This window comes from Falco rusticolus, chromosome 5, assembly GCF_015220075.1.
Source record: "Falco rusticolus isolate bFalRus1 chromosome 5, bFalRus1.pri, whole genome shotgun sequence".
Taxonomy (NCBI): domain Eukaryota; kingdom Metazoa; phylum Chordata; class Aves; order Falconiformes; family Falconidae; genus Falco; species Falco rusticolus.
Window position 1 is genome coordinate 91,347,119 of NC_051191.1, and position 19,052 is coordinate 91,366,170.

General features: G+C 46.6%; 1 protein-coding gene across 6 annotated transcripts; it reads right to left on the reverse strand.

The window, feature by feature from the left end:
- Positions 1-2,630: 2,630 nt before the first annotated feature.
- ING4 (inhibitor of growth family member 4) lies at positions 2,631-18,170 on the reverse strand. Of its 6 annotated transcripts, none has more exons than XR_005104405.1 (11): positions 18,067-18,141; positions 14,398-15,645; positions 11,964-12,064; positions 5,708-5,779; positions 5,370-5,536; positions 5,076-5,190; positions 4,645-4,753; positions 4,175-4,322; positions 3,716-3,777; positions 3,322-3,495; positions 2,631-3,228 (listed from the first exon to the last, which is right to left on the reverse strand). XR_005104405.1 is itself a non-coding variant. In XM_037388732.1 (11 exons), exons 4-11 carry the CDS (start codon positions 12,001-12,003, stop codon positions 3,456-3,458), a joined length of 753 nt encoding a protein of 250 aa, XP_037244629.1. In that variant the 5' UTR covers positions 12,004-12,064; positions 14,398-14,592; positions 15,475-15,645; positions 18,067-18,141; the 3' UTR covers positions 2,631-3,455. The 6 variants fall into 6 exon arrangements, 5 of the variants coding, with proteins under 5 accessions (XP_037244629.1, XP_037244628.1, XP_037244630.1 ...); XM_037388732.1 differs by having other exon boundaries at positions 2,631-3,495; positions 14,398-14,592; positions 15,475-15,645; XM_037388731.1 differs by having other exon boundaries at positions 2,631-3,495.
- Positions 18,171-19,052: the final 882 nt, after the last annotated feature.

Sequence of the window (19,052 nt, forward strand, 5' to 3'; positions counted from 1 at the left end):
TTGCTTGTTCTAGGGAGAAGCAATTTACTTCTCTGCTGTTTCAGTATTTCACATCTGGACTGCCAGAGCAGCCTTCCCGACATTGTTAAGGACCAGGCTTTCCCTGGCAGTCCAGAGCCCGGCAGAGCGCAGACCATGGAGGCGCCTTCAGGTGGCTTTCACAGGATGACAAACACCGTTTACTGAAGACTGCCGGTCAAAAAAAGCCCTTGTCCCAGTAGATGCTATTTTAAATCCTCCTTACTGTTTGCCTAGGAAGTACATCATCCCCATATGACACCAGCACCAACAAAGAATAAATATTTACAGAACACTTCCCCCTCCCCTCATTACAAACAATTCTGCTATCTGCAGTTGGTAATGGACATGTGCCATGTTCAATTATATCAAAAACAAAAGGCATTCTAAAAAAAGCTGCTTATGTTTCTAGCTTTGTCGCTTACAGGCTTTGTTCCCACTGGCTTCATTTTTGTGCTTTGTAATTTCTAGCTTCTACTGACTCTTTTATTTTCCTCCTTTGGTGATTAAATATTGCACAGTTACTGCCCTTACTCCCTCTCTTCCAAGGTTAGCTTTTAATGTCTTTTCATTTGCATTTATACTTGGCCATTTAAAAATTCTCGGTTGTTGCCATATTTTTGTGCAAGTCCCCTCTCCCCGTAAGTCAGAGCATTCCCTCAGCTGCAGCAACATCCCCCGAATGCTCCACGCCGCCGGCTGAAGCAGCCCCTCGTTGGGCAGCAGCAGGACGCAGTGGCAGGACAGCGGGTGGGTGAGCAGAGCTGCCCACCTTGCACTCCACGCCGCCTCCTGCCACCGAACCAGAGCCCGGCCGAAGTGTTTCTCACATGTTTTGCACGAAATTGTCAGAACATTCCCATTCTCAGCGTGCCAAGAAGCACAACAGTAACCCTGTGGCCAAGCCTGAGCCTGAAATCTGGAGTATTCTGGTCTGCCTCCCTTCCCCAGTGTCCTGCGCTGACTGCCAAAGCCCCAAGCCTCGTTTCCCAAACCAGAGCCCCTCTGCGCAGTCGGCAGCACGGAACAGGCCACCTTGTCCCCTGCTTTGGTGCGTGATGCAGCCCAGCCTGCTCATGCTGCGTTCACATTCCACCACATCCATTTAGAAGCTACTTATTATCCTCCACCAGCAGTGGCTTGGTTACAGGGCGGCCACTGCTTCAAACACCTCTCTAGCCCTAGACAGCTTGCTATTGTAGTAGACAGTGGCCGCTACAATCCAGCGCCCTAGCCCACCAAAACCAACCTACCCCAACTTACCCCACGAAAACCAAACCACTCAGAGGAGCCTTCACATCCTTTGTCACCCTTGCACTTTTCCCATTTTCAAGTTCAGACCAGATCCTCCATTTGTCCTCTTAGCTGAGCACCCAGCTGGTACCCAGACAAACCCCAGCTGAAGAGTTCGTTCTCCTGCCACAGCCTTCTCACCCGCCGGATGATGGCACCACGTCTCCTGCCACAAAAACTGTACCAGACACACAACCAACATGCAGAATTCAATTCCTCTCTGTTTAAGGAGGGAAGCCCTGGGAAATGGTCAAAGACAATCCGGGGACTGAGATCCAGACTGTGGCAGTGGTACCACAAACAGTCTGAGCCAGTCTGGGTAAGAACTTACCTCGCTTCTTTCCTGAGCAGGACAAGAACCTGAGCACCCGTTCTCCAAGCAAAAGCCAAGACTGACTCAATGCTAACTCACCCCAACAGCGGACTCAGTGCCAGCTTCTGAGCCGGTGGCTTTGACAGGGTCCCCGTACAATTACAAGGTGAGAGTAGCACCACCCTTCATCTGCACGGTCCTCTGAACTAACCCAGTGACAGACCCCTGGAAGAACTTTGGCTGCACAACCACAAGAACAAAACTGCTCCAGTGATCCTCGTGCGAGTTATCTACGCGAGGAAAACACTTCATGTTCCAGGTGAAAAGCTTAAACCCTCCTGAACAGCAGAGAACAAGCAGGAAGAAGAGACTCAAGCTCATCCATCTCCAGGCCATGCCAATGGAATTGATAAAGGGCAGCTTCAGCATGGATCATCTCCTCTCAGTTACCTGCAGACACGGCCGAGAGAGACACATCTTCAGCAACTGTTTCGGAGCCTAACATTACCTTAGTAACAGCAGCTGGAGTTTCTGACAACAAGGTGATCCAAGGTGAAGGTGACCGGGGAGCAGGTTATCAGGGTATCTGCAAAACCTGTCCACATTCTTGGACACCTCTGGTTTGCCCTGAGGGCTGATTTTCTCAGCTGTGCTGCCCAACAGCCAGTGAGGGCTGGCCTTCTGGAGCTCCCACCTCTCATTTAAAAGACAACAACTCATGTAGTAAATGATGCAAAAATCTCATGAATAAATGTCCACCCTCTTGTGAGGGCATGATGGAAGGGGCAGATATTTTTCCCAGCTACTAGAAAGCTTAGCACCCTTTTGCAAGGGCATTAAGTACATTTTCAAGCCTGACTTGGGTGGAATGTCACTTATTAACACTGTTCAGGACTGTTACAACAAAAAGTTGTACTACATTCATCATTTAACATGAAAGCAGAGCTGACTAAAGAAACCAGGTGCCGCAGTTTATTTTGGAGGTGACAGCAAGGCAAACAGAGTATCTGTTTCAATGAACTTTATTTACTTCCATATTATACAAGTGGGATCTGAATCCCCCAAACTTCCCATCATCAACATAATGGAGAAGCACCATCGCACAAAAGGCAGGCAGAATTTTGGAGCCAGAGGACAGGCTAGATCCAGCCATTTCTCCCCATGTGGTCAGAAATTCTTCCTCCTTCACACAGCGTACTTCCCCGACCGGCAGGTTTACCCCAGGAATAAGAGAGACAAAGCTAGCTCTAAATACTCCCTCCTCCTCTCCCCAACAAAACAGGCTGCTCAGCACCAGCAGTGGAATGGTTAAAAGACAGGGAGTACATTAGGTTTTCAGTCTCTCTACCAGCCCACTAGATTAAGAACTGGCCGGGTTACTCCCTCTTCTCCTGAAAAAGATCCAGGAAAATCGAAGACCTAAAATGCTGAAGACTTACCTCCTTTCCTTCCCCCATCCCATAGCCTTGCTCTCTAAGCAGAGAGTAGGCAATGAACTCTGAGGAGGCTGAAGGAAAGCCAAGGCAAATCAGGGGCTACCTGAATCCCTGGGAACCTGGTGGCCACCCCGGTGCCCTCATTCATTCCCTTTGAGGTTCAGAGACCTGTTTGGAACAGCACACAGAGAGGGCCTCCCTTAGGGATTCGGAAGCAACCAGGGATACAGAACACACAGGAACCGCTGTGAGGGTACACACCATTCCAGGGATGGCCCAAACCACAAACAGGGCAAGGCTCCCCCCAGCCAAGGCCCCAGGGGCTGGGGGAGCTGCGACGAGGCCCTGGCAGGGGGAAGAATGCTCCTGCAGCAGTACTGAGGGCTCACGGGACTTTACTTCTTCTTCCTCTCCTGGGAACAGCGAGGGCAGAACCTGGTAGACAGGGAAGTAAAAAGCCGGTGTTTAGGGCATGACATGAACCCCCAACACAGAGTCCCAAAGGACCTTTTCCAAGGTCCCTGACAAAGCCTTAATTAAAATTTTCCTTTTTAAGACGTCTTTAAGCATGTATGTACAGTACTCTCCCTTCTGCCACCCAGGACCTCCCCTTTCCAAAGGTCAGTGGGCCCCTCCAGGTTGCTTGTTCACTCACCATTTTCCTCTCGGTTTTGTCGTCAGACCCACACAGGCAAAATGAAACCATTCAATGGAACACTGTGGGGACAGAGAACAGTCCGTTAATGAGCAGTTTTCTTTTGAAATCATTGCTTCTGGGGTACCAGTTTCCCAGTCTTTGATCACAAACTCCTAAATCCCTAGCAGCAACCAGGGAATGACAACTCACACCCAACCTATACCTTGTTAGCAAGGAGAACTTGCTTTTCTCCCTTGCTAAGTGTGGGGGCAAGAAGCTTGACATTTTAAGGAAAACCCTGAAGAGGCACTTGACAGGTCATGGCAAGCCACCCCTCTGCCCTTCCAAACCGCCTGAGGGAAGCCCTCTTCTTGTCCCTGCTTGCTGTATCAGGCCCCACCCAAGCAGGACAAGACTTTCTGTGCAAGACTCTCTCCACAACCTTCCACCCCAGTTCCATCAAGTGCGGGCTCTTACATCTGGGTTGTCGCAGCCAATCATCTCCCCATAGGAGACCTGGTGGCAGAGGCAGTAAGTAGGCTCATTGGGGTCCACGGGCATATCCAATACATCCGAAGGGTGCACATTTCCAAAGGTGACGGAAGGCATCCCATACTCTGTGCTACTGCAGATAGGAATAAAAGAAAATCAGCAAAATAACTGTCTTCGAGTCCCTTCATGTCTCTCAAGGCAATGCCCTTGTTTGCCACTTCTCTTTTTTAAGCACATACATCCAACTCCACCAAAGTGACCTGCTTTCCCCTTCGTGCCACGCTTCCCTGAAAGAATTTAAAGGTCTCCTTCCTCCTGTTTCCCAAGAAGGGACAGGGGACACCACCTAGTCTGGGAGTGGGGATCAGATCCTTTGCCGGGGGAGTCTGGCTAGGCCTCCCTTGCTCTGACTTGTAGTGCTGCTTCTCATTCCTGCAATCCTCTTAAACACTTACGTGCGGACAAGCTTCAGTTTCTTTTGGGCAGTTTTTGGCGCTTCCTCATCAGAGTTCTTCCCTTTAGAGCGAGCACGGGCAGCTTTCTTCTCTTTTTGGGCTCGGCCCTCTGGTAAGAAGAGAAAAAGGTGTTGCATCTGCCACCCCATCAAAATAGGCACCTGACAGTAACAACCTCTCCAGCACTAAAATACACTCTTGCTTTGGAGTGCATATTGGCTTTGGGCCATGCACCCCATCTTAATTTTATCTAGCAGCCTTGAATATGCTCACACAAGAAGAGCCCAGGTCACCATCTTTTTACCTGTCCTTCAGATTCCAGCGTAACAGTCTTTGATCTGTACCACTCCAGTGCCTGCCTTCATCCCCACCACTTCCATAGTCACTTGGCTGCCTCCTGTATCAATCTGCAGCCCAGTGGTCGTACTCACTCTTCTTGCCCTTGCTGGAGGAACTGTCATAGTCACTCGACTCTATCTGCTTCTCCTTCAGGTCTGCTTCAAAGCGAGCGAGGTCTGTGTCCAGCCGCCGGATGTGCTTATCAACCTGCAAAGACGACAGCGACCAGGAATTACCACAGAACAGAGCCCAAGAGGGCAAAGAGGAGAGGGCACAGGGCTTGCGCTAATTGCTGAGAAGCAAGAGTAGGTAGGGCCTAAAAGAGAGATCAGGGCCTTCAGTACATCCTTTCATATACAATAAGCACCAGACACTTCCCTTCATACCATCTCGTAGGTCTGCATAGCCAGCTGAACCTTGTCGTCCCCAAACTCCTTGCATTTCCCATAGGCCTCCTGGATTTGCTTGAGAAGCCCCAGTTTTTCCTCTGAAGACAAAGTCCGTGCATTGCTGATATACTCCGTGGCCAACTTATCGATCTCTGACTTGAGGTCTGAAACAAGTTTACCGTTCAACACGTAAATACACATACACAACGCACACACTACAGTGCCCTGCGCTGAGAGAGACTGAAGGGTCAGAGCAGCTGGTGGCTTCCTCCCCTGCCCTGCGATCCCTGGGATAAAGGCAAAGGAAAGTGAACAAAACCATCGCTAATCCTCACCTTCCGTCCTCTGATCCAGATCTCGCATGAGCTGGAAGTTTCTCTGCAGTTCAAACGGCAGGTTCTCAATACCTGCAGGGAAAGGAGGATACATGGAGAAGTCAGGCTCCTGTCCCCCGTGCCAAGGCACGAACAAAGCTAAACTGATAACACCACGCACACCACTCTGTTGATTCCCAATGCCCTTTCCTGGTGCACATTAGTGTGCTCCACTTGTTGTCAACATCAAATGAGACAGGCTATAAAAATGTGATATATTTAATCGAGGAGCATAGTTCTATAATACGTATTAGTTAACAGAACTGCTGCTTGGCAGAAAGACCTACATTAAGAAAGCAGAAAACCAGAATTTGTAATGAAGTCACTCATTACAATACAACGTATCCACCCAAGAACTCCATTCAGTAATGAAAAAAAATAGTACAACAGCTGGTAAATAATGCCATTTAGTTATTTCTATAGAAGGAAGTAAAAATTGATCAAATGCTAATTCACTGAAAAGCGAGTCCGTTTTAGTGCATCTATTTTACATATAGGGACAGGAGACACTGTGCAGAGCCAAAGAGCAAATCTGAGACAGGACGGGGAGCAGTGAACAGCAGCCTTAACCCCCAACACGTGTGCCTTGTTCTGCCTTCTGCACTGTAATGACAGGGTGGTCTGTCCAACACCTGAAAGGATGCTACGCATCATGAATAATAAATGTTTGCAGGGCTCTGAATGAGCAATGTGAAGTAGGTAGTCAATTAATTTTCAATGCACTATGCTACTCGCTCCCCAGGCATCACCAGATGCTCAACTGACAAAGCTGATAAAAAACAATTCTCATTTTTCCACGCCTGTCTAATCAAACTGAGATCTAGTGTCACTGCATTAACCTGAAGTCCAAGCTTGATTATTGTCACCTTTGTATCTAATAAAATCAAAAAACCCTCTCTTGCAGGTTAAAAAACCCCAAAGGCGGGGTGAAAAGCTCTTCAGAAACACAACATAAGCATGTCTGCTTCCTGAACCCACTCTCCAATACACAGGCAGTGTAAATGAAGGTGTGTCTATCCATCATCAAAACTGTCTAATACATCAGTCCCAGCAGCAGTCTCTATTTTCACTGCCACATGTTTCGACAGCAGAGACATCTCCCTGAAAAGCAATCAGCTGGCAGGGAAGCTCTGTATGCAACAGGCAGGTTTTAACAAGTACTACACACGGGCCATGAAATTAGTTCCTGTAAGAGGTAAAACAACTGTGGGCCTCGCTGTGCTCAGAAGCTGCTCTTTTAACTTTTTTTTTTTTCTTTCTTCTCACAAACAGACTATAGTAAGTTACATACAGATTCCTTGTAAGTAATCAAGCTGTTGTTTCAATAGATTTCTGTTGCCATTTCCAATTTAAGTATCTCAGAAATGTTCAGGCGGTATGTGTCCGTAAGTGCCCAGATACATAATCACACAGCACATACACATCACCCCCTGCATCTAAGGACAGTTAACAGTGCAAAATCAATTTCTCAAAAAATTAGGAAGTGGCAAAATTAAGGCTGCCTGCACATTCCTAAATTTGATTACCTCTGTGTTTGTTCAGCGTGACAGACTTCACACAAGGTTCGGGAGCTGACTACCAGATTACATCCCTATGGCTCAGCAAAGCATCTCAGAAGGCAGCAGGAACAGAATGCTGAAAATTATCATTGCTTACAAAGGGAGCTTAGGGCAGGGATGAAATCCAGCTTGGAAATCTCAAGACTATGCCGCCTTCTTTCCTGCGATCCCCAGCCTCGTCAACTCCAAACCTTTCAATTTATACAGCAAATCAAACACGGGTTATACTGCAGCACACTACTTTTCATTCCTCCCTAAAGCATCCTCTGCAGAAGACAAGACAGGTATCCTCTAGAGGAAAACAGTGTCTGTTCTTGCACTGCACACAGTGTGTCAAACTTACACAGAGTCTCTTAATCCTGGAAGATTACAACTTCTAAACTCTTTAACTTTGTATGTTTTTCAAAAAAAAGATTAAAGTAATTTCTTTTTCTCTTTTAAAAAGGAAAGTTGGTAGAAGCACAAATTCCACTGGGTACAGTCAGTTTTCCCTCAGCAGAGCTAGAAAGACAGACAGAGCGAGCACCTGAGCTAGCACAAAACCCGGTAGGATGCTGTTCGTGGGGCAGAACAACCCCCTCAAGGTTTTGGCCACATTTCACAGCGATGTTCTCGCAGCAGGAGGAACTCTGGCAGGAGTTTGCTTCTGCTACAGAACCTGAAAGGGACTGTGCTTTAGCTTTTCACAGCCGTTACTGTAAAAATCTGCCACCACCACTAATGCCAGCACACAGCCTCATCTGGAAAGCCCATCTGCCCTTTGCGTTTGTGGGCCTGGTGTGACCTTTCCAGCCCGTGCCATCTATCCTCCAGTGACCTCCAGGCCCTTCCCAGCCAGCCCTGCGCCCCTGCACCGCCGCCTCGGCGCGCAGGGCTCCCGGCAGCACAGGGAGAGGCCTCATCCAGCCCAGCTCTGGCCTAGCAGACGCCCAGCACAGACACCATTTACCAGTCAAGCAGGTGCCAGCAATGATCTTCCAGAGGCTCATTAGCTGGGCAGGTTTCCATGGGGACTGACAAGACAAACCCCTGTCATTTGAATTCCTTCCCTGCTCAAACCAGCAAAATGATTTCCTAAAACCTCAGGACAATGCTTCACTCTGCAAATCTATTATTGGGCCACTGTTCTGCAACTGCTTTGTCAATAAACTGGGAGAAAATGAAACAAGTGACAGTACAGTGACTTTATTTTCAGAATTGTTACAAAGATGCTTTATCTATTCACTTCAAAGTGGGAAGAAGCTGAGCATACCATTACAAATTATGATCCAGAGAAAGTCTCACAAGAACAGAAAGCGTAACAAAATAAAGCTGCAGCTAAGCAAGTTTTAACTGAGCAAGAAAATATTTGCATGGTATACAGTTCAATCAAACTATGGGTAAGTTTTCTGCTATCTGCAGCTTAATTCAAAAGTTCTTGCATAACCTTAAACAAAATGATGCTCTGCGTCACAGAATTTATCACAGTGGTCAGAACACTTGCTGAAATTGCTTGGCCTGTGCTGTGCCGGCTATCCGACATCACCACCCTAACAGCCCCATTAAAAAATACAATAAAAATCTAAGATTTAAGTTTCCATTTCTTCATTCCTACCAATGCAACATGCTTTCTCTCAGTCTTTCTAAAAACATTCATGTTATTTATGCAATTTCATTTCCTCCTGAATTTCTCCTTTTTCCTTTACAATTCATTTGTGCTTTCTTATTTTTAGATGCACCTAAGCTTTTCATGACTAAATACTACCTATTGTAAAATACCCAAATAATTCTCAGATTCTTAAATGGATCATAGTAAAGAAAAACACCCTAGAGGCATCCTTGATCACTAGAGAAGAGCACAGTGAAGGGCCATCACTCTGTCCCAGATAGGCAACAATCCGATAGAAAAATAAAGGGCTTCTTGCAACACAAATGGCACAGCAGCAAGAGAGGAAGAGGACAGTGAAGGTGTACAGTGAGGAAGGTGCTAGCAAGGCCAGCAGCTTGGCCCAAAGTGTGGGCCCGCATGAATGCAACTGTGTCCACCTGCACAGAGCCACAGACAGCCCCACTGTGCCCCACTCATTCCTAGCACAGCAGGATTACCCTGAAAATCATCGGTGCAAGTCTCCCATGAAGGATTTTCCCACCTCTTCCTTTCCTTCCCTTATTTTCATGTCTTCTCACAAGCTAAAATCCCTCTATCTACTTTCATCTTTCCTCAGTTCTTATCCCTTCACTACCCCGTTCCTTCCTTCATCTTTTTTTCTCCTCTTTCCTTGTCATTCCTTCCCCTGTTCATTCTTCTGCAGACTACCACAACAACGTGCTCTCATTCCCCAAAAGTCAGAGTCCATCACCACGCTCCTTCCCCTCCAATTATTATTTATTTATTTTTAGAAACACATGCAGGGTGGCAAGTGTAGGCATCTGGTATTTAAACTTCAGCTGCTTAACTCGGACACACAGAGAGCAAGCCTACGCGACCTGGGAACCTGCACTCCACTTCAGCCCTCCACCGCACACCTGCCAGCTGTGCTCAACGGGGCTGTTCGGTGCTGCCTGTTGGTACTGTCCCAGTTCCTAAAGAGACCCCTTGCACCGAGCGCTACGTAAACACACCGGGACTCTCCCAAGCCATCTGGTCACTCACCATGTTCAGATGCATGTTTAAATTTATTAAAACATGTGAAAATGCATTTGGAAACATAACCACAGTTGCTTTATTGAACAGTACAGATTTCAGCAAACACTTTAAACAGCACATTGCTGAAGGTTAATTTAGAAAGTCCTGCTTGTGCCAGGGGCTACCACAATGAGAGGGGGAATTCTTTGCCCTCTGAGACAGGAAACTGGCTGGGACCTTGTTGGGGAAGCACCCAGGACTTCTCCTACAAGTACTCTGCAATTCTCATAATTTTGTAGCATGTGCCGTATACTGCAGGACAAGCGCCTTACTGCAATCTTCAGGAGCTTCCTTGCTTCCTCCTTAGGGGGAAGGATGTCTTTTATATCGCTCCATCCCTCCTTTTTTGAGGGTGTAACCCTTTCAAACCGCTGCTTCTACTGTCCTGTGCTCTCAGCTAATTATTATCTTCCTACACAGTTTACTGAAGTTGGTGAATGAGCACAATATATACCCTTCTCGCTATTCATATATGGCTCAGCCCTACTGCAACACGCGCATCCTGAGCTGCAACATTATCCTGACACCACCTCCATAAGGGATAATACTACCTACATTTTTATAAATGGAGTACTCTGATGCATGGTGGACCGATGTAGCCACAGGCACCCGGGAATTCTGTGGCCATGTCACACACCCCAGGGCACTGCACACTAGTCCACCCAGGCACATCTGCTTCAGGCACCATGCAAAGAAATGGTATCACTCAGCAACAACAGTCAATGCAACAGCCACAGAAATGTAGTACTCCCCAGAGAGTGGGACCCTCTTCCCAGGGAGGGCTCTCCTTGTCTTATTACACGAGTTCAATGCTACAGCACCCACAGCCAGCAGATAGCAGGCAATGTTGTTAAGTCTCAGAAAAGGGATCTTTATTGCTGTGTTAAAGATCAATCTTGATTTCAGAAGCTTGGAGGAGGGAGTGGAAGACTGACATGTCAAATGAGACTTGCACCACTCCAGGCATTTCCAGCCTGTCACAGACCTCCAAAGGCAGGGACCACCACCAAAGAGATCACAGGGCCGTTTGCCAAAATGGCCACATCAGATTTGCTGTTGAGTAAGTGAAGACATGCAGAGAAAATGCAGTATGCTTTGTCTGGTAAAGCCATCTTGTATCAGCTCCGAGAAAAAATACCAGTCAACAACAAAATCAACTCTAAATGAACTGGTCATTAACAATAATAGATGATGTATTAGCCTAGTGTGGGCTGTGCCAGTAGCTTTCACACAGAAACAAATGATGCCTATGAATCACCAAATTCTCTCCCCTGCATGAGATCTTTTGTAATTTTCCACAGATTGTGTGTGCTGCATCACAGATGCAACTAATCCAAAGTCTCAGTAAGGTGAAAGGCATCTTTAACTACACTAAAATAGTGCTGAATATAGAAACGATTTATTGAGCAATTTGCATATCTGAAGTATGATGTGCGAAACTTTAGAGGCAAGAACAGGAGGGTATGGCTGCATGCTACACTGGGGATGGGATAAGAGTCATGATTGCAGGTAAAGTGACAGATAAAAGAACTGCTGGGGAATTCAGAACGCCGTCAGGACTGGGAAGGAATCAAGGGCTAGCCTAGAGCAAGTTCTGACATCACACCCATGCCCTCTAAGAGTACCAAGATGACAATACACATCATAGCCTCATTTGATGAAGCTATACAGAGGAAAATCCAGATGTAGCTATTGCAAAAGAACAACCCTATTTCACCAGGTTAGCCAGTGTTATTAAGGAATGAAAGGACATTCCCATGTCAGTTGTAGGAGAAAGAAGATGACTTTCAAGAGGGTGTATGCTGCTCCTGTTGCTCTCTGCTTATGCTGACGTAAGGTTTCCAGTACTGATGAGCCCCAAATGGGTGCAACTCTATGTGCCTACTGACATATGCAAACAGAAGGAGCAAAGGAAACTTGATGCCTCCCTAATCGGTATAAAAAAGGGGAAAAACCCAAAAGAAAATGACTACACAGTAACATGTTAACTTACCAGCTGAGGACTCCTCATCTAAGTCTGCTGTCTCCATCATCCTCTTCAATGAGGCAGATATGTCCTAGTGTCTGCTCCTGGAACAGGTCCTGACTGGTGGCCTCCAAGACAACGGAATTAATATCAAGCAGCCATCCAACTAGACAGGCCAGCGACATCTTTCTACCTCTCAAGCTCACCGAGGTTACTAGCTGTCTGCTGATGATTCTCTCAAGCGTTTAGGTCTAATTTAGCCCAAACGCTGGCAGAATCTAGTATCTCAGAGGTTTGGGGTAGGGGAAGATGGAAACACTTTTTATGGTTTTGTTACCATTCCTTACCAACATTTTATGCTGACATTTATTCGGTAACAGACCAATTCAATCATATGGAAATCTGAACTTCCTTCCAGTCTGGCACATACTTCCCAACCTGAACAAAGTGTGCTCCCCATTCAGCAAGGCAAATAAAGCAACAGCCTCATTAGTCCAGGCAGGAACATAGGTAGTGGACAGTACAGCTGGAACCAGCGGGGAAGGTGCTGTTTGACTGCTTCAGACAGCACTCTCACAGACACGACCCTGTTGTTCACCTCAGCGACCTGAGCAACTGGGCAGACATGTCCTCAGCAGCAGAGCACAGGTATGTGAGCAAAGAGGTCATTTAATAACAAATTCAGGCACCAGACAGTTGAGGAGAGGTATACGCCTTGGTTCTGTTGCTATAAAAAGATAAATTTGTGTGTTTTCACTACGTGTACTACTTACTTTATTCTGACACCCGCTAGGTGGGTAAACAGGGAAGCACTGATGGTAGAAAATAACTACATGTGGTTGCACAGCAGTTCCCTCTACTATAAAGACAATCCCTACCCTCATGGCACACTCACCTATAGACAGAGACTTGTAGAAAACTATTTGGGACTGTTTTCTAAATAGGTGTACTTCAACAATGTCTATTACAAACCAGCCCTGCAATCCTCTTGAAAATCCCGAAACAAAGAAAACTCAGTCTCTGCATCTCATCTTCAGGAAAAACTGTATTAGTCGCCCTTCCTTTCTCCCCCTCAAAGCCTCCACTACAGTATTTCTAACCCAGTATGAGAGCAAATACTGAGCCAAGCACAGTAACTCAAGTTTGAACAAGCACAAGCTCCTCTAATGAGTCTTCATGCACATTCAATCCTCTCATCACAAAACGCTCTTTTCTTCCTTCATTCCTTTCTACATCTCTAACTCCTTTGCACCCACAGTCTTTCCCCTACTAAAGCTGCACTGCTTTCTTGGCATGAGCAAAAGCACTTCAGTATCTTGCTTTCTCCCCTGAGAAGCAGGCATAAAATGGACCAGGAGGACGACAATATTTGATGAGATGGAAATCTCTTCATGCTTAACTTCAGCCACAGAAGAGAACTAAGGAAAGAGCCATGCCCCCCAAAAAAACCCACTGGGGAGGAGAGAAATGGAACAAGAAACATTCCTCCTCCTCCCCTTCCCTGAATCCTTTGGCTCAATATAGTCATTGAAGGGGCAACTTCAGTAAGATGAAAGATGATGATCAGACAAGAGACTGAGTTCCTCTGTCAGGATGTTCGGTACAGAAGGAATGTGCATATCTTTCTGCTGCAAAAACATCTGCTAGGAGCATAACATATCTCAGATATGCTTTGTAATTAGCAGCTTAGAGCAAAGGCAAGGGCGCGTCTAATCCTAGGTCTAAACTCAGTTTCAAATTACAGCAAGGACTTGAAAGCTACTGAAATACCAGACCTAAGAAGCTGCCAGACACCTTTTACTAAAGGAACTGTTGGTATCTTGGCTATTCCACAAAAATCTCCTGGAAAAAAGCTTTAGATGCCCAGAGTGGAGGACTCAAAATTTATGAACTGAAACAACTAAGGCTGTATGCACAGCTTTGTCAGACTGCTCATACCTTTCAATGTATAGTTTTTAATTACCTAACTGCACAAGATTTTCATACGAGGTGTTTCTCATTCCCAGTGACTGAGTGGTGATTCAAAGTTTTATTTTATTCTTTTTGCTCAATACAGTCACACATACACACCCCAAAACCCAATCTGAAAAAACTGACTTGGTAACCACCTTTTCAAGGTGTTCATTACTGTGACACTAAAATGCTTTTTCACAAAACTGCTGTGGAGTAGCCCACTTCCCTTATCAATAAACCAAAGGTCAATAGATTTACTGAGGCAAAGAGATTAAAGGCAAGAAGGCCAGCTAACTACAAACACACCTCTTGAAATTTCTAAGAATGCTACCTAGCCTGACTTCTCAGAATTACCTGTACAAACCAAACTGCAGTTGCAGCCATAAGCATACCTGCTCCTCTGACTACAAATTTTCACTCACTACTAATTTTTGAGAGAAGCACAATCCATGCAAGGAGAACCTGTAAAAAGTGTGACCCCCAAAATAAGCAAAAACATCACACTCACTTTGTCAGAGTGGTATTCAACTGCCTCAAACATGAGGCCACTTTTTTTCTTCCTACAATCTTCACTTAATTCATTATACACCTTCCTTTCTTCAAGGATATGAAGAGGTCCTACAAACAAATGCCCTCTTTCATCACACATTCCTCATTCACTCCCTGAGCAGATCCAGCCAGTAAACCATATGAAAGAGAATCTCTGTGGGAGGAAAAAAAAACTCAACTGAAAACTGTGTCTGCATCAGCACTATAATACTAAAAGAATTCAATTTCAATAAGTAAATGTAAATATTAGACATTTTGAGAAGAGTTGACCAAAAGTCAATTGTATCAATTTTCAGGAAGTTTTTTGAACATCAGTGAACTACTTTAAAACTGAACTGAATGTTTTTAAATTACTGGACTACTGGAGAAAAAAAAGGAGCGGGGAGAGGGTTTGGAAGGAGCAACGGGGAAACTGAATGCTGTCAGGCAGGCATAAAAAGAAATGGAATAGCTGACTTGACACCATCTCAAAGAATTAGTCAAGGGTGAAAATATAGATTAAGTGTTAATCTTGCCTGACTGGACCTTTTTTGGTAAGAATGTACGTTTTCATTAGTGAAAACAATTTTTTGTAGTTATTACAAAACTTGCATTAAAAACTTGATGTAGTTTGATGTCTTAATATGAGAAGTAGTACATATGCAAGAAAGTATCTTGCACAACAAGCTAGAATAAGAGAAAAACAAACATAAGATATATTAAAAGTACTTTAAACGGCTACATAAGGCTTTAGAATGCATTATAGAGAACTATCAGCAGTGGCTGCACCACTCATGCAAATCACACAAAAGCAATTCTTGATCCACCAAAAGTTAGTCATTAGGAAGTGAGATGCAGACTGGAAGAATGGGCATGGAAGGAACAGACCACTGAGACAGCAAGAGACAGCCCGACTGCAAACAGATACTTTCCATCAAGTCTTACAGACAGTAATACATTTAGGAACAAACAATATAAGTGATGGATAACGGATGCTGGATCATATTTCTAAGAAACAGGAAGACTGTATCATATCAATATCATAGTACATAGTTACCTGAATATGAGCTCCCAGCTGAAACGCAATGGTGAAGAGGGAAAAGGGCATAGCCAATAGAAGAGCAATAACCTGACTTCTTTAGGTAGTACCATGAAGACTAGTTACTAAAAGACCGTATGCATTTTCAGAGTCAGAAGTTCAAGCAGGATGTCAAAAGATCAGAGCAGGCTTGAAGAACAATATAAGTAATTAGAAAATGGAAAAATATATTATCACTGGCAATTATTATATTTTTTAAGTTTCCAGAAAGACGGTTAAGATTTGATCAATTACAATCTACACAGGGAAGAAACGTTTAATAAGGGGACATGTCAACATGACAAGTAAAAGGTGTTATTGGTGCAATGACTGAATATTGGAACCATGAAAATTAACTACAGGTAAAAGTCACAAAACCATGACTGAAAAGCCTATCAAAAACTAACTTACTCAAGACTGAAATGGATGCTCTTTGCCTGTAAGTATTACAATTCATACAATGTGCTTTTCTGAAAGAAACTCCAAATTAAGCACAGCAGCTGCCTTATAATTAGCTAACAAAGGGAAGTGATGTTGCATATACTACACAGAACACCAGACAAAATTGAAAAAGGCCTTAAGAGCTCCAATAGTTTGCAAAAAAGCCTAAACCATCACACCAAAGTTTGCTTTGTTCTTCCTAACAAATCTGAGGTTGGATTTTTTTAAAGTACTTTTAGACTGTGCACATTATTTTTTGGATTTTTTTAAGCAAGATACCTTAAAAATAATAGCCTACACCACCATGTTAATATACATCCTCAACAGGACGAAGATCTTTAATTCAATTGCAGGACAACACATCTCAGCTGAGAGAAGAAGTAAGAACTTGTAATTTTTCTCTGTATGCTTGTAGTAGAGGGGAACAGTAGAGTTTCCAGGGGGTTCATTGACTTTAGCTGACTGTGACAACGAGACCCGGAAGTGTTTGACTCTGGTGGGAGCACTCTCTGGCCACCAGGCTCATCTACAGCTTCCTTTCTCTTCAACCTGATATCTACCGTACCCCTCCACACTCAGTGCTGCACCTTTCTCATCTCCACCTACCATCTGCAAACCCCAGTCTTTTGCTCCTTTATCTCTGCACTGCAGCACTTACTCAAAATACAGGTGCTCTCCCAGCAGGAAAACCCTGCATCCTCCCCATGCGCTCGCTTCTTATCCAGTTGCCTCTTTCTTCTCTTGTCCAGCCCCTGTCCTCCCCAACTCCTGGCCACCTTTGCTGAGGAGCCTCAGTCAAGTGGTCTTCCACAACAGAATGAGAAGTGCAGAATTACATACATCTTTGCTCAGCAATCCCTGCTCCTCTCTAACAACTTGCCTCCCCTTCCAGCTCTTCTTCCTGGCTTTTTGCACCCTCCCCTCCTTGCAGCTCCCAGATCCTTAAGGGCCTGTTCACTTCCAGCTTCTTTTCAGCTTTAACTGAAATTTATTATGGTTCTTGAACTTTCTTATTTTAATTCACAAGGCTTCCTCTCCTAATGACAAAAGGAGCACTGCAGAAACAATGAATGAACCCCCTTGTCTCCATATCAACACCAGAGAGCTCTGTGCTGGAGGAAACTTAGTGTAGCAAAATTTCCGAAGCACCAAGCTCCAATGTTTCCAAACGTATGCAGACAGATAGCAAGAGATTTGACTTGGCCAAGTATAGTGAATTACCAGAGCTATCACACTTTAAACACACCACCCCATCAACATGCTCCCCTGTCTCTAGTACTGACACCAGATCAGAAAGAAAACATAAACCGAGCATTAATCAAAGAACAAGTTACTAAATCTTAACCACCTGGTAGGTTCCTTCAAAAATAACTCCTCTGATTAGCCTACATGGCTATTTTAAGAACACAGGGTAAAAGACGCATTGAAAGTCTTAGCCCCAAAGATCAGAGTTTGAAAGTTACGAGCACCTTCAGGCAGGATGGTATCACAGGAGGGCTCTGATAATGTTACCAACTCCACCAGTATTTATTTACAGAGCTCTCTTCAACCAGCCAAACGGGGCTGCATTTGTAAAACGACATCAGAGGAAGCTGCCGAAACTGCCTCCCTACAGACACAAAAGTTATCTTTGCCTGGGTTTCACCAGCCCTACAGCCTGTCCCGGGAACGCCACTAACAGCCAAGTTGCCGGCTGGAGCAGCACCGGGCTCCTCCCTCCGGGGACACACCGGTCGCTCGCAGCCGCTGCCAGCGCCACCGACCCGGGCTCCCCAGGAGCCCCAGCCGAGCCCTGCCCCACGGCAGAGGGGCAGCCCGTACCGGCACCCCAGGCGGAGCCGCTGCCGCCGTTTCCAGGAGGCCCCGAGGCGACCTCTACGCGGCGGGCCGGGCCTCTCAGGACGGCGCCAGGAGTGGGCGGCAGCAGGGCCGCCACGGCCGGGCCGGGGACAGCCGGACAAGGCTGCCGCCCGAGCGGTCCGGAGCAGGCCGCGGGCGGCCCCAGGGACCGGTCAGCACCCGGGCAGAGCTGGGCCCCCGGCCCGAGCCGCACTCCGTCCTTGTCTGTGCAGGTCCCCGCCAGGACGGCCCCAGCCACGGCCCCTCGTCCCCGTCCCCGTCGATTCTTACTATCCAGGTAGTGCTCCAGGTACATCCCCGCCGCCATCTTGGGCCCCGCACACACGGGAGCTTCCGGCGGGAGCCGCACGCCGGCACCTCCCACCGGAAGTGACACTGCCCGGCTGCCCGAGCCACTTCCGCCCGCCTTGCTAGGCGCTTCCGCTTCTGCCGCCATTTTGGGCTGTGTGGGGCTGCCCCCGCTCTGAGCCCGCCACTTCAGGGTTCTTCCGGCAGCTCCCCCCCCCCGCCCCCCAGCCCCAGCAGCACCGGCCGCGGGAGGCCACCCGGCGGGGCCCACTGCTGACTGCGGGGGGGAGAGGGATGGGGAGCGGGGCGGGCCCGGCCCGACCGCAGGCACCGCGCGGGGAGCAGGCCCGGAGCCCACCGCCCTCGGCGGCCCCAGGGTGAATACCTGCTGCCTTCATATCCGCGCTAAAGGAACCGGGCTTCGTTTTTTGGAGGCTACGGGTCTCTCCTGGCTTCAAATAATTTTCGACAGCCTGGCTAGGCGCTCCCGCTGGGTAATGTGGGTTAGGAAGCACTGATAGTCTGTTGCAGCACTCTCTGTTCAACATATAATTTGCCAGCGACTAGTAGTTGCAGCTATATTATAAACAGAGACTGCTTTTGCAGTAAAACGATTGTGATACAAATTGGACGTAACTAACAAAGCAAGGAAATTAAGTTAAACATGTGACCATGCTCTCTTTTTCTCCATCTTGCCAGACACACTTTGGTGACCGCATCCCACGGGACGCATCTGGGTTAGCGATCCCCTGGCTGCGTCCCCCCCACTGCCCTTTGCTAGTGATCGCACATGCACGGTATATATAGTACTGGGCTAGGACAGCAGCGTGAGGTGACACACGCAGTTAGGGAGAAACTGAGACAAAATTACGTTACTTCTGGTCCTTCAGGCCTAGAATATTCAGGATCATTGTTTCAAGAGGCCAGCGTTAATTTAGCATCCTATCCAGTTCAGGAGGCACAGGGTT

Bases quoted from the DNA above. Each gene is read 5' to 3' on its own strand.
- ING4 (XM_037388733.1), bottom strand. From the start codon at position 12,003: ATGATGGAGACAGCAGACTTAGATGAGGAGTCCTCAGCTG. The intron at 5,537-5,707 runs GTGAGGATTAGC...AACTTGTTTCAG, and splicing joins TCTGGATCAGAGGACGGAAG to ACCTCAAGTCAGAGATCGAT. The intron at 4,323-4,644 runs GTAAGTGTTTAA...TCCTATCTGCAG, and splicing joins AAACTGAAGCTTGTCCGCAC to TAGCACAGAGTATGGGATGC.